Below are 12,529 nucleotides of genomic sequence, written 5' to 3' on the forward strand. Positions count from 1 at the left end.
AAAATTAGAAATAATAATAATATGTTTTTGTTTATGGCTGCAGTCAGAGTACATGCTCATGAGAACGATGTAAATACGACTGTGTAAAATATAAAAAGTGCCACTTCTTCCACCACGCCCACTCTCCGTGGGTAACCAGGGAGACATCAGACATTTCAGCAAGGACACGGGAGGGATGGAACACACCTGCTCCCCGTACTGAACCCATCTGTTGGAGCCGCTCCTCCAGTACCAAATCCATTTTGTGGCGAAGGCGTTGTTTGGCATCGTGACGGACGATGGCGTGGAGATCCGTCGGATGCGATTATGGTTACAAGTCATCTTCTGGAAGTTCAGTTGCAAAGTTCCGATAGAAACACTGAGGGGAAAGTGGAAGGTTAGCCAACTGACCCCTGAGTTCTGCAGTCCGGGGTTCCCTAACGAAAGCACGGAATTAAAATTTTAGAGCTGCAAGAGATTTTCGGACTTTCTGGCTACCGCTGTCAGTCTGACACACACAAAAAAAAAGAAAGAAAAAAACGGAAATACACAGAGGTCACGTCACTTGCCTATACCCCATGTATAGAACGGGGTCACAAAACGTATTCTTTCCTCAAAAACTGTCCCAAATACAACTGTGCCCACAAAAATCGAACTCAGTGTTAGAAAGTGAATTAGAAACTCACCGTAGGTGAGTTTTTTCTATTGTAATAATTTCAATAGTTATCCAAAAACCTTTTCAGGGAGCCAGCAAGGTCACTGTTATTTTCATGACGTTAAGACATTATTTGCCTTTTCCACTTGCGCCCTCTTGCAGGTGCACAGTTGAGTTTCCAAGTGGTGACATCGTGTGGGATTGACAACAGATTTCCAAAAATATAAGTGTGAGTTAAATATAAAATGTAAAAGATATAGAAATATATATTTATAATGCAACGTAAGTATATGATATAAATATATTTATATTCCTATGTATTGTTAATATTTATATAAATAAATGCAAATTATAAAATATAAAACAATGTCATTCTCAATAAATATTTTTGTTTTGTTTTGAGAAAGTTATTATTTAGTTATACATTATCTACAGGTATACCTACATACATATAACTCTATAATTATACAAATATAGTTATGCAAAATGTTATATTAACATGGAATGAGCGGATTACTTTTAAATGAGTTGTTATTTCATGTTTCTCAGTTTTAGTTTGTATAATGATAACTAGATAGCTATAATTCACATAAACAGAAGCTCCTTGGGATCCTCAATACATTTTCAGACTGTAGAGGGGCCCTGACACCAAAAAGTTTGAGAATTACTGCTCCCCGTAGCACCCCATAATCAGTGGTTCTCAACCCGGAACGATTTTTGTCCCCCTGGGGACATCAGCAATGTCTAAACACATTTTGGTTATCACAACTGACATCTAGTAAGTAAAGGCCAGGAGTGCTGCTAAACCACCCCCTCCAAAAAATCAATAATTATCTCCCCCAAGTACACAGTGCTCAGGTTCCAAAATCTGCTTCAGATTTACCTGGGGGGGAGAAAAAAAAAATCACTACAAACAAGAAAATAGCTGATGGCACCCTCTAGTGGCCAAATGCAGCAAAAGCATCTCCACCAAAAAGTCACTGAGCTTGCAGATGATGAAACACATATAATATTCCTTATTAAACTAGGAAACATCGTATAACTATGGTCATTAGGAGGTATCACCCATTTTGGCCCTGACAGAAACCGAAATATCAGGTAGCCTCTAGATGCCTCTACTAGAGAGAAAACCGCAAACATAAAAAAAGTTATGAAACCCTAAAGTATCCAACAAAATTCTGCACGAGAACTGTATGAAATCGTTCAAAGCATGTTCTAAAACTACAGCATCAAGCCAAAGGCTCTTTTGAGGTAGCCTTTACTAATTGTATCATGAGCTGATAGGAATATAAACCGACCTCTGCTTATCTGTCATTACGTCATGCAGATAAACACAAATATTCACTAAACATATCATGGTGTCTGTTTACTTTGCGTGCATCAGCAAATATTCTCCGAATCTCTAGTATTATCCAGGCTCTGCCTGACTTCCAATTGGCCCTTTTTTTTTTTTCATTAACTCAGTAAGCGTTTGTCGTTTTTATCTCAAACTTCAACAACTTGAACGGGATTCTGAAGGAAAATGTTTTTTCTCTTCCCAGAAGCCTAGCAGTATACTTTCCTTCGATGCTGATGTGAATCTCACAAGCCACAGCCCTGCCACCAACTTACTCGCTGAATCCGGGGTTACAATAGGCCTTCTCGATATTCTCCATGGGCTGGAGGTCCACCCAGGTGTTTTTCATTGACATCTGCCACCGGTAGGGCAGGTGGAAGTGAACTTTGTTGCAGTCTTCTACAAAGACAAAAAGGAGGTCTGAGGGTGGGCTGAGCGGGGGTCCTAACCACTTCAACCAAGTTCATTGCTGACTTCCCCATCAAGGCCTGCGTTTCCCATCCGGCCAGCCCTGCATGCAGGGCACATTCTGCCGACACCTTCGCTCACACCAGTTACTGCCCGCGTGTCCCCATATCCCCATCTCCAGGTGCCTTTATTACCCAGAGACTCATCAGGAAACAGAAACTCCCCATTCCCCAAAGAGTCACTTCACCCACATGAAAATCTGATGTCATATTAAATTTACAGGTACCCTTCCTGCACCTCCTGGGTGGGCATATGGGGACAAACGCTCCCCCGTGCAGGCCACCGCCCGTCCTCCCTTAAAACCCTGGCCCCCCATTTGTGGAGAGTCCCTCACACGCCTCTCCCACCTCTGATCTGATTTGCATTTCGCCTTCCCATAGCCAGCACTCAGCACCCAGTTTGTGCATTTTCATTTGTGTGTTTACTTATTTTATACAGTTTTCGCACATGGGGATATTTCTGATGTCCCACCATAGCTACAAACTCACTGAAGGGCCATTTACGTCACTGCTTAGCTTGCGTCTCCCTTGCACGACCCACACTCGGCTGGGCAGGCAAAAGACGGGCATCTGATCAGTGCTTGCTGAACAATGAACTAATGTTATAGGGCCGTCATACGGGAGTACGTAAAATAGTTCCACTGTTCACAATGTTCATGATGTTACGTTTAAATGTTCTGCTACATTTGGACATCTTGAAATGTCCAAAAGGTGTGTGAATATTTTAAAACAAGAGGAGACAGGTGTGGACACCAAAGGGAAACCCAGAGTGGCAATGACTGTGATTTGCTGATTCAAAAGTATGTAACCATTTGCTCATTATATTTCATACCAGAATGGCTGCTATGAAGGAAGGAAGGAAGGAAGGAAGGAAGGAAGGAAGGAAGGAAGGAAGGAAGGAAGGAAGGAAGGAAGGAAGGAAACAAGCGTTGCAGAGGATGTGGAGAAACCGGAACCCTTGTGCTCTGCTAATAAAAATATAAAATGTTGTAGCTGCTGTAAAAAATGGCATGGCAGCTCCCCCCCCAAAAAATTAAACATAGAATTGCCACATGACCCAGCATTCCCACCTCAGGGCACACATCCAAAAGAATAAAAAACTGGGTCTCAAACAGATACTCACACACCCGTGTACACAGCAGCATTATTCACAATGGCCAAAAGGTGGCAGCACCCCCAGTGTCCATCACTGGACGGATAAACACAGTGGGATATTTACAAACACTAGAGGATTATTTAGCCTTAAAGTGACACAGTGACCCATGCTACAACATGGATGACCCTGGAGAACATCACGCTAGGTGAGATAATTCAGTGTCGCAAAAAGACAAATACTGTGTGATCCCACTCAGGAGGGACACAGACTAGTCAAAGTCAGAGAAACAGAAACTAGAACGACAGTTGCCAGATACAGGAAATGAGGAAATGGGGAGCTCGTTTCATGGGTAGAGTTTCAGTTTTTTACTATGAGGGCTTCCGGAGAGTGGTCACACAACAATATGAACACAATTCACACTACTGAACTTAACAACAAGTAAGATGGGGAAAAACTATGTTATATGTATTTTACCACAACGAAAAAGAAAAACAAAATTTTAAGCTACAGGCTTTTGACTTCGAGAACACAGGGCACTGTTCTGATGACAGGGCTGGAGCGTGACAGCCGATTCCCTGTGGAGTCGGGACTTGAGCAGGGCCTGCTGCAGCTGAGCAAACGTCAGGGTCCCCTCATTCAACACAAAAACAAAACAAGAGCCACCATGCTCCCTGGTATGGAGACATTTCCGAGCTACAAAGAACCTACGGGAAGATGGAGGCGTAGATAAAAGGGGCTTGCCTCCTCCCACAACCACAGCAAAATTACAACTAAAGTATAGAACAACCATCACTCAGAACTGTCAGAAAAATCAAACTGTATGAAAGTCCAACAACTAAAGAATTAAAGAGGCCACATTCATCCAGACAGGTAGGAGGGTTGGAGGGTCGGAGGGTCGGAGGATCGGAGGCGCCCCATCCAACTTACAGGCCCACCCAAGCAACCTTCCCGTCCACCGAGGCAACAGTGGCTTTTCCATATGAAGGGCCAGGCTGGGTGCAGGCTTCAGACCTTCCTGAATCCGCTCGAACACGGACAGCTGAGCCCAGCTCCGAACCTCTTGTTGAGTGGCCCCAGGCCCAGCACTAGCAGCTGCCATTTGCAGATCACTTTACAGCTTACGCCAAGGGGCCCAGATAGACCACGGATGAAGGCTGACCTTGGCCTGCACCACTCAGGAAACCCAGAGCCTGTGCCCCCAGGGGACAGTAAGAGACCACTTCGGAGCACCATCCAACCATCTCCACAAGCCACGGAGGGGGGTGGTTGCTGGTCAGGGGTCACAGCCAGTCCCGCCAGCTGACTGGCCCGGGCAAATCCATCCCACTGACCTGCTGGCAGCCATCAAGACTCATCTACAAGACGACAGTGTACTTGGCCTACATGGACGGAGCTCCTTGAGGACACAGCCTGGGAGATAGGGGAGGCTGTGCCTTTGGACCACACAGGACAGCTACTACATTAGGCCACGCTACCAAGGCATAGCAGCTCTACCTAATATATAGAAACAAACACAGGGAGGCTGCCAAAATGTGAAGACAAAGAAACATGGCCCAAGTGAAAGAACAGACCCAAACTCCAGAAAAAGAGCGAAAGAAAATGGAGATAAGCAATCTCTCGGATGCAGATTTCAAAACATTGTTTACAAGGATGCTCAAGGAACTCAATGGGCCCTTTTAACAGCATAAAAAAGATCCAGGCAGCATAAAAAGACCCAGGCTTAATTGAAATAAAGAACAATTTACAGGACATCAACAACGGAGTAGAAGAAGCCAAGGATCAAATCAATGATTTGGAACATAAGGAAGAAAGACACCCAATCAGTACAGCAAAAAGAAAAAAGAATCCAAAAAATCAAGGATAGTGTAAGGAGCCTCTGGAACAACTTCAAATGTTCCAACATTTACCTCATAGGGGTGCCAGAACAGAGAAAGAGCAAGGAATTAGAAACCTATTTGAAAAAAAAATAAAGGAAAACTTTCCTAATTTGGTGAAAGAAATAAAACAGACACACAAATTCAGGAAGCACAAAGCAACCCAAACAAGATGGACATAAAGAGGACCACACCAAGACACATCATACTTAAAATGCCAAAGGTTAAAGATAAAGACAGAATCTTAAAAGCAGCAAGAGAAAATGAGACAGTTACCTACAAAAGAGTTCCCATAAAACTGTCAGCTGATTTCTCAAAAGAAACCTTACAGGCAAGAAGGGGCTGGCAACAAGTATTCAAAGTGACGAAATGCAATGACTTACAACCAAGATTATGCTACCCAGCAAAGCTATCATTTAGGATCAAAGGGCGGATAAAATGCTTTGCAAACAACGTAAAGCTAAAGGAATTCATCACCAAACCACTATTCTTATGAAATATTAAAGAGACTTATTTAAGAAAAGGAAGATCAAAACTATGGACACTAAAATGGCATAAATACATCAACAACTGAATCTAAAAAGCAAACTAAGCAAACAAGCAAAACAAAAACAGAATCACAGACATGGACAACATTGCGACGGTGGCTGGTGGGGAGGGTGGTCTGGGAGAATGGGGAGAATGTGAAGGGATTAAGAGGTACAAACTGGTAGGTACAGCATAGACAGGGGGATGTTAAGATCAAGTATAGGAAATGGAGGAGCCAACCAACTTATATGCATAACCCACAGATATGAACAAAGGAGCAGGGACTGCCAGAGGGAGTGGTGGGTGCTGGGTGGAGATGGGTAAAGGGGGAACAATTGGGACAACTGTAACAGCAAAAACAATAGAAAAAGAAAAATGAGAGAGAAAACACAGGGCAGAATCCTCCTTTTTGAGACACAAGGCAAACGAGTCTAAAACCACTCAGTAAGCGACCAGGCAACTGAAATCAGACATAATGTCCAAGCCTGGGACAGAGGTACAAAGGTGAGGCAGTGACATAACAGTGAGAAGACAGGAATTTGTCCCAAGCACCGTCCCCTGGGAATCATTTCTATAGGGAGCCCTGTGGGAGGGAACAGTGATCAGGCATGGCTTTTCAAGTAGAATGACAAACAGATCACTGGTTGTGTGGGGCGCAAGTCTCTTCAGTACACGTGGCCCAGGAGATGCCTAAATAATGACAGGAAATGAACCTGGAAATGTGTCTGCTAGGATCCCTTTGTTTTTGGAATTTGTTGTTGGTTTAAGCAAACCAACATGAAATGTACCCCCTTAGTGCATGTACCCCCTTTTAGTACATGAAAGATGGGTCCCTGATTAAGTATAATAGTTCAGCTAAAACTTAATTGCAAAAGAACAAAGTACAATATCATGCACTGGTGAAGAACACAGGCAGGCTGAACAGTTTAGGGTCAAATATCCCAACTAGCTACTTGTGTATGTAAGGTTTTAATATCTCCATGCCTCTGGTTTCCACATCTGTACAATGGTTCAGGACAGAACCTACTTCTCGGGTGATGTCAGGTTACAAGCTACATGTAAGGTTCTTAGCATGGTGCCTGACCTATAGCAAATGCTCAGTAAATGTTAGTCCTATTACTGTTAATAGCTTCTGCGTCAAGAAAGACCTTAAGTTACTCACTAAGTTGACAGCACTTATTCAGATGGTCAAGACAAATTTCCTCTGAGCTGTGACCATCCAAGTCACATGCGATGTCACGCAGGGAATCTGTAAGACAAAAGAGGATGTATGTATGCCGATTTGAATGTTTAAACCAAGACCCAAGGTACCTGATCTCACAGAGGGAAAGAATATCTGAAACTGGACCATGGTCAAGAAAAATCTGTGATTGATGGGTTGCTCACGACAAGCCCTCCAGAAAAGCAAACATGAACATTAGGGTATATGAGAGTTATGTTGATTTCTTAAACCACCGTCAAACTATTCGTGTTCTCAATAAAGGTAGCAGTTTACTCTATACTCCAGTACTGGCTGGTCCTTCCATGTCAGTTGGTCCTTCTATGTCAGTCTCCTCACCAGTACCACTCCCCTCACCCCAAACCCTCTAAAACTTGATGCACTTTAGTAACTGCTGGGGGACATCCAGAAAGAAACCACCAGCCACAGCTGTCCCACTGCACACACAAGACATGGGGCCCCCTCTGCCCTTCAGCGACTTACTCAGAACACAGTCTGGGGTCTTCCTTGCAAGCTTATTGGCAGAGGTGACAGAGATTTTAACAGAGTTCTGGCCATAGGCCTCACAGGCTGCAGCTCCATTGCTTGAGGATGGTGACAAAGGCAGAACCTTGGGCGCAGAGCTGACTTTTGTGGGGCCGGTGGTCTCCCCAAGGGTGGGCAGGAGCTGGGTTCTCAGATTCTGACTTGCGGAGCGCAAGGCATCGTTATCCGCCCTGGCGGCCGATGTGAAGCCAAAACCAGTGGCACCAGTAGTCTCACAGGCAACTTTGCCTGGGCCATTCGGTGTGCTCTGGCCTGGCTCACCAGCCCGGAACACCTTCTCTCCGTGTTTACTGTCATCCGGCAGGAGGGTGTTGAGATGAGGGTGAGTGGCTCCACTTTCCTGATTCCAACGCAGCCATTTTTCTCTCTCTCTGAGGGTTGCAGTTCTGTAACTTAAAGAACCCGTGGAAGTGGTATCTGTGGCCATTCCATCAAAATTATTACTAAAAAGCTGGAAATGCTGGACATCTTGACTCCCACTTTTGCCCTCGATCTTCACGTGGCCTGAGGAATGCATGCCCGCACTCTTACTGGTGGTTCCAGTTTCACCGCTGGCGTCTGGGTCGTTCGGCCAGTACATGGGGCCCTTCCAATTGGGAGCTGATGCGAAATCAGAGGCGGGCGGAGTGCCGCCGTGGCTGCCGTACAAGAGGCCCTCTAGACTGCCGTTCTCCGAAAACCTCTGGCTTCCTCCCACTTGCCCAGCTCCTCCGAGGTTGGCGGCCTTAGAAGAAGCCGAGGAAGGCTGAGGGCCATCTTGACTTCCCAAATGCGCGAACTTGAAGGTGAGATCGTCGACAGGCCCGTTGTCCGGGGGGGACCTGCGGCTAATTAGATCTGGACTGGGTGTGTCGCATCTCTCGGTCGGATCTGAGACGGGTGCGAGAAATTCATGGCCGCCCTGGAAGAATCGATCTCTACTCTTGCTTCGACCTCGATATGCCGCGTTGCCTCTACCCCTGCGAGCCGCGTCCCGACGATGGGCCGGAGGAGCTAGCAAGAGACAAGGACAATGAAAACAGGTGTTACCGTGACTGAGTTCTTACCACCGATCCTTCTCGGCTTTTCCAGGCTTGCTATTAAATGACCCGTCCTGCGAGTACAATATGTGAAAATCCTGAGAAGGAAGGGATCCTGCTATTATGTTGGGGCAGCAGGAAACAGCTGGCCCTGGCTGGCTCTTGTCAGCTTCTCTCCTGGGACTCAGATGAACCCCTGAAGCCCCCCAACTCTTAGTTGGGGCTGCCCACCACCACTGTGGTGAACGGAGAGACAGACCAGTGCAGATGAAAAAGGATTTCTCCCAAATCATCTCATTTTGCCCCTACTGTGAGACTGGTGTCACGAACAAGTTACAAATTCACAAAACTTAAAACAAAAAGAATGAAATGACAGTGTCAAGGTCAAATTTCACTTCAACTAGAAAATTTCCCTAAATTCTTCAACAAGCCCTAGCCCCCACCCACTCACCGAAACTCAAGAGGGCAGCAGCAAAAAGAACTGTCCTCTCTAGAAACCTGAGTCAGGAGGGACTGCGTGACATACAGGAGTTTGGGAGGGTGTGTGAGGTGTGTGCATGTGGTGTGCAGGTGTGCTATAGAGTTGGTGTGTGATGTGCATGTGTGGTGAGTGCCGTGTGCACTGAGTGTGTCCGTGAGGGGTGTACAAATTGTGTTGGTGTGGGGAAAGGGGGGAAGGGAGGTCCTTTCTCTTCCAAACCCAGAGGGCAGCAGAAACGTAGTAAAAGCAAACACCCTCCTCCTGTCAACAAAACAGTTAATTAAGTAGATTAACTGGAGTGATAATAAAGATCTCTCTTGCATACAATAAATTCGTACTGGCATAGACACAGAGAACAGAATGACGGTTGCCAGAGAGCCGGAAGGGTTAGGGAACTGAGCAAAAAGGGTGAAGGATGACGGCTAGTTTGCGGGGGACAGAGGGACTAAGCAAGAAAGAAAAAGGACTCGTGGACACAGGCAACAGTATGGTGACTGCTGGGTGCTGGGGGTACAAGGAAACTAAATGGTAATAGAAAAAATACAATAAAGATTAAATTTAAAAAAGAGGAAAAAAAAGAAAAGGGCAAAGGAATTGAGAAGTACAGACTGATAGTACAAAACACTCATGAGGATGCAAGTCCAGCACAGAGATTACAGTCGATGGTACTGTAATAACTCTGCACAGTGCCAGGTGGGGACCGGAAGTACCGGGGGGATCACTTTGTAAAGTATGAGATTGTCTAACTACTATGCTGTACACCGGAAACTAATACAAAATACTATTTTTAAAAATAAATGAATGAAATTCCTATTGGGAAACTCCACCAAAACGCATTCCTCCAGATGGTCCCCTGCTGAGAAAGCATTGGAGGTGGGGGGGCTGAAAACATCAGATGCTGAACCAGGGCACAACAGCTCTTGAAAACATCATGTTTATCTATTCACAGAATGACCCCTCACTCTTCTAAAAATGATTTAAGGCTGCTTGTAATAAAACTCACTTAGAATTTCCAGGACTCGGCTTCCCCATCCTTTAAGCGAAGGCTTTCTTCGTGCTATGGCCGTGAGGGACGACGGGGACATATTGTAGGTAAACGCCCTCACTGTGTAAACTATGAAGCATTTCTCAAATATAAGGAGGTTTCATTGTTTATGATCTCTTACAGAATCTTAGAATTATGTCTTCTCTGTGGCTCACAAAATACATCTCTTCAACATCCAACCCACAGAGATTAAAAACTGCAAGTGTTCATGCCATTAAACAATATAAAAGGGCTTAAGAAACAGTACTCTTCATTCTATACCCATTACGATGGCTGTTATTCTAAAAAAATAAAATAAAACAGAAAATTAAAAGGGATAGAGAGGAGGGAGAGGTACCAGAATCCTGGAGCATTGCTGGTACGATGTAAAATAGCACAGCCACTATGAAAAACAGTATGGAAGTTCTTAAAAAAAGTTAAGCATAGAATTTCCATGTGACCCAGCAATTCCACTGAGTATAGACACAAAAGAATTCAAAGCAGGGTCTCAAAGAGATATTCGTACACCCATATTCAAAATGGCATTATTCACAGTAGCCAAAAGGTGGAAGCACCCCAAGTATCCATTGGTGGATGAGTGGATAAACAAAATACGGTGTATACCCACAATGGAGTATTATTCAGCCTTAATGAGGAAAGGAATTCTCAGACCGGCTACAAAGCAAATGAAGTTGGAGGACATTATGCAAAGTGAAATAAGACAGTCACAAAAAGGCAAATAATTCCACTCATGTGAGTTACTTGGAGTAGTCAAGCCCTGGCTCGTGTGGCTCAGTGGATCGAGTGCCAACCTGTGAGCCAAAGGGTCACTGGTTCGATTCCCAGTCAGGGCACATGCCTGGGTTGAGGGCCAGGTCCCCAGTAGGGGGCACACAAGAGGCAACCACACATTGATGTTCCTCTCTCTCTCCTTCTCCCTCCCCTCCCCTCTGTCTAAAAATAAATTAATAAGTAAATAAATCTTTTTAAGAAATAGAGCAGTCAAATTCATAGAAGCAAACTAGAATGGTGGTTGATAGGAACTCAGAAAAGGAGGAAGTGGAAAGTGATCGTTTTAATGGGTTTTGCTTTTGCAAGATGAAAAGAGTTTGGAGAGTGGTTGCACAACAACTATACATTAAGTGTATTTTTACACAAATCTTTAAAATGTTACTCCTGGCCGGGGAGCTCAGTCGGCTGGCGCCGTCATCCCCACACGCCAAGGTTGTGGGTTTGCTCCCGGGTCCGGGCACACACAAGAAGCGACCAATGAATGAACAAGTAAGTGGAACAACAAATCAATGTCTGTCTGTCTCTCTCTCTCAGAAAAAAAAATCAATAAATAATTATTTCACTTAATATATACAAAAACTGGTTAATAAATTTTTTTTAAAGGAAGGTAATTCTGACATGCTATCACAGGACTGGATGAACCTTGAAGACATTATGCTTAGTGAAATAAGCCAGTCACAAAGAAAGACAAGGACCCTATGACGTCACTACTATAAGGTTCCCAGAGTAATTGTGTTCATAGAGACAGGAAGTGAAGTGGTTGCCAGGGGTGGCGGTGGGGGGAGAGGGGGGAGGGGGAGAGAGGATTTGAATTTGTTTGGGACGATGGAAAAGTCTGGGAGACAGCCAGTGATGATGCTCACACGATAATGCAAATGTACTTAACGCCATCGAACTGTCTTAAGGATGGTTAAAACCATCAACTGTCTCTTCTATTTTACCAGTTGAAAAATAAAAACAAACAAATTTTTAAAGAAAAGTGCTGAGGACAATAAATTAAATTGCATATGTTAATGCTAAGTTTCCTGTAGTGACTGTACTGTACTGTAATTTATGTAAGAGAATGACCTGGTTCTGCAGAAGCACATGCCGATATATTCAGGAGTCTGAGGACTCCACACCTCAAACACTTTCAACACAAAAATCGGGGTGTGTGTGTGTGTGTGTGTGTGTGTGTGTGTGTATCTATACAGACATACACAGAGAAAGTGATCAAAAAATTGTGACAGAAGGTGAACTGGTAAATCTAAAAATATTTTTTTCATTTTAAAAAAAAGCTTTATCAAGTAGCTTTTAGAAAAATGCTAAGCATTTTTAAAAACCTGGTTGGGGTGGGGGGAATCATGCTGGGCATAGAAGGCAAATGGCAAAATCCCATATATACCACGATTGTACAGTGGTGGGCAAAGTAGGTTTGGCATCCTCAGTTGTGAGAATGCAAAACAGTTTATTCTTGTGTAATTATTTATTCCTTACTGTATTATTTTTCCCCAACAACTGTAAGCCTACTTTT

The 12,529-nt window shown here is 44.2% G+C and overlaps 1 protein-coding gene across 2 annotated transcripts in view; it reads right to left on the reverse strand.

Annotated features, from left to right (window-relative positions):
• The window catches only part of ZC3HAV1 (zinc finger CCCH-type containing, antiviral 1), a 60,125-nt gene that overhangs the window by 24,915 nt on the left and 22,681 nt on the right, over nt 1-12,529 (reverse strand). For both annotated transcript variants that reach the window (XM_037159267.2, XM_037159268.2), the window contains exons 4-7: nt 7,638-8,693; nt 7,098-7,184; nt 2,246-2,369; nt 187-358 (exon numbers count right to left, since the gene is read on the reverse strand). In XM_037159267.2, the coding sequence (XP_037015162.2) occupies nt 187-358; nt 2,246-2,369; nt 7,098-7,184; nt 7,638-8,693 (1,439 nt within the window). The remainder of the gene's footprint in view (nt 1-186; nt 359-2,245; nt 2,370-7,097; nt 7,185-7,637; nt 8,694-12,529) is intronic.

The sequence above is a fragment of the Artibeus jamaicensis genome, unplaced genomic scaffold, assembly GCF_021234435.1.
Source record: "Artibeus jamaicensis isolate MK-2021 breed Jamaican fruit bat unplaced genomic scaffold, CSHL_Jam_final scaffold_2172, whole genome shotgun sequence".
NCBI classification, from domain to species: domain Eukaryota; kingdom Metazoa; phylum Chordata; class Mammalia; order Chiroptera; family Phyllostomidae; genus Artibeus; species Artibeus jamaicensis.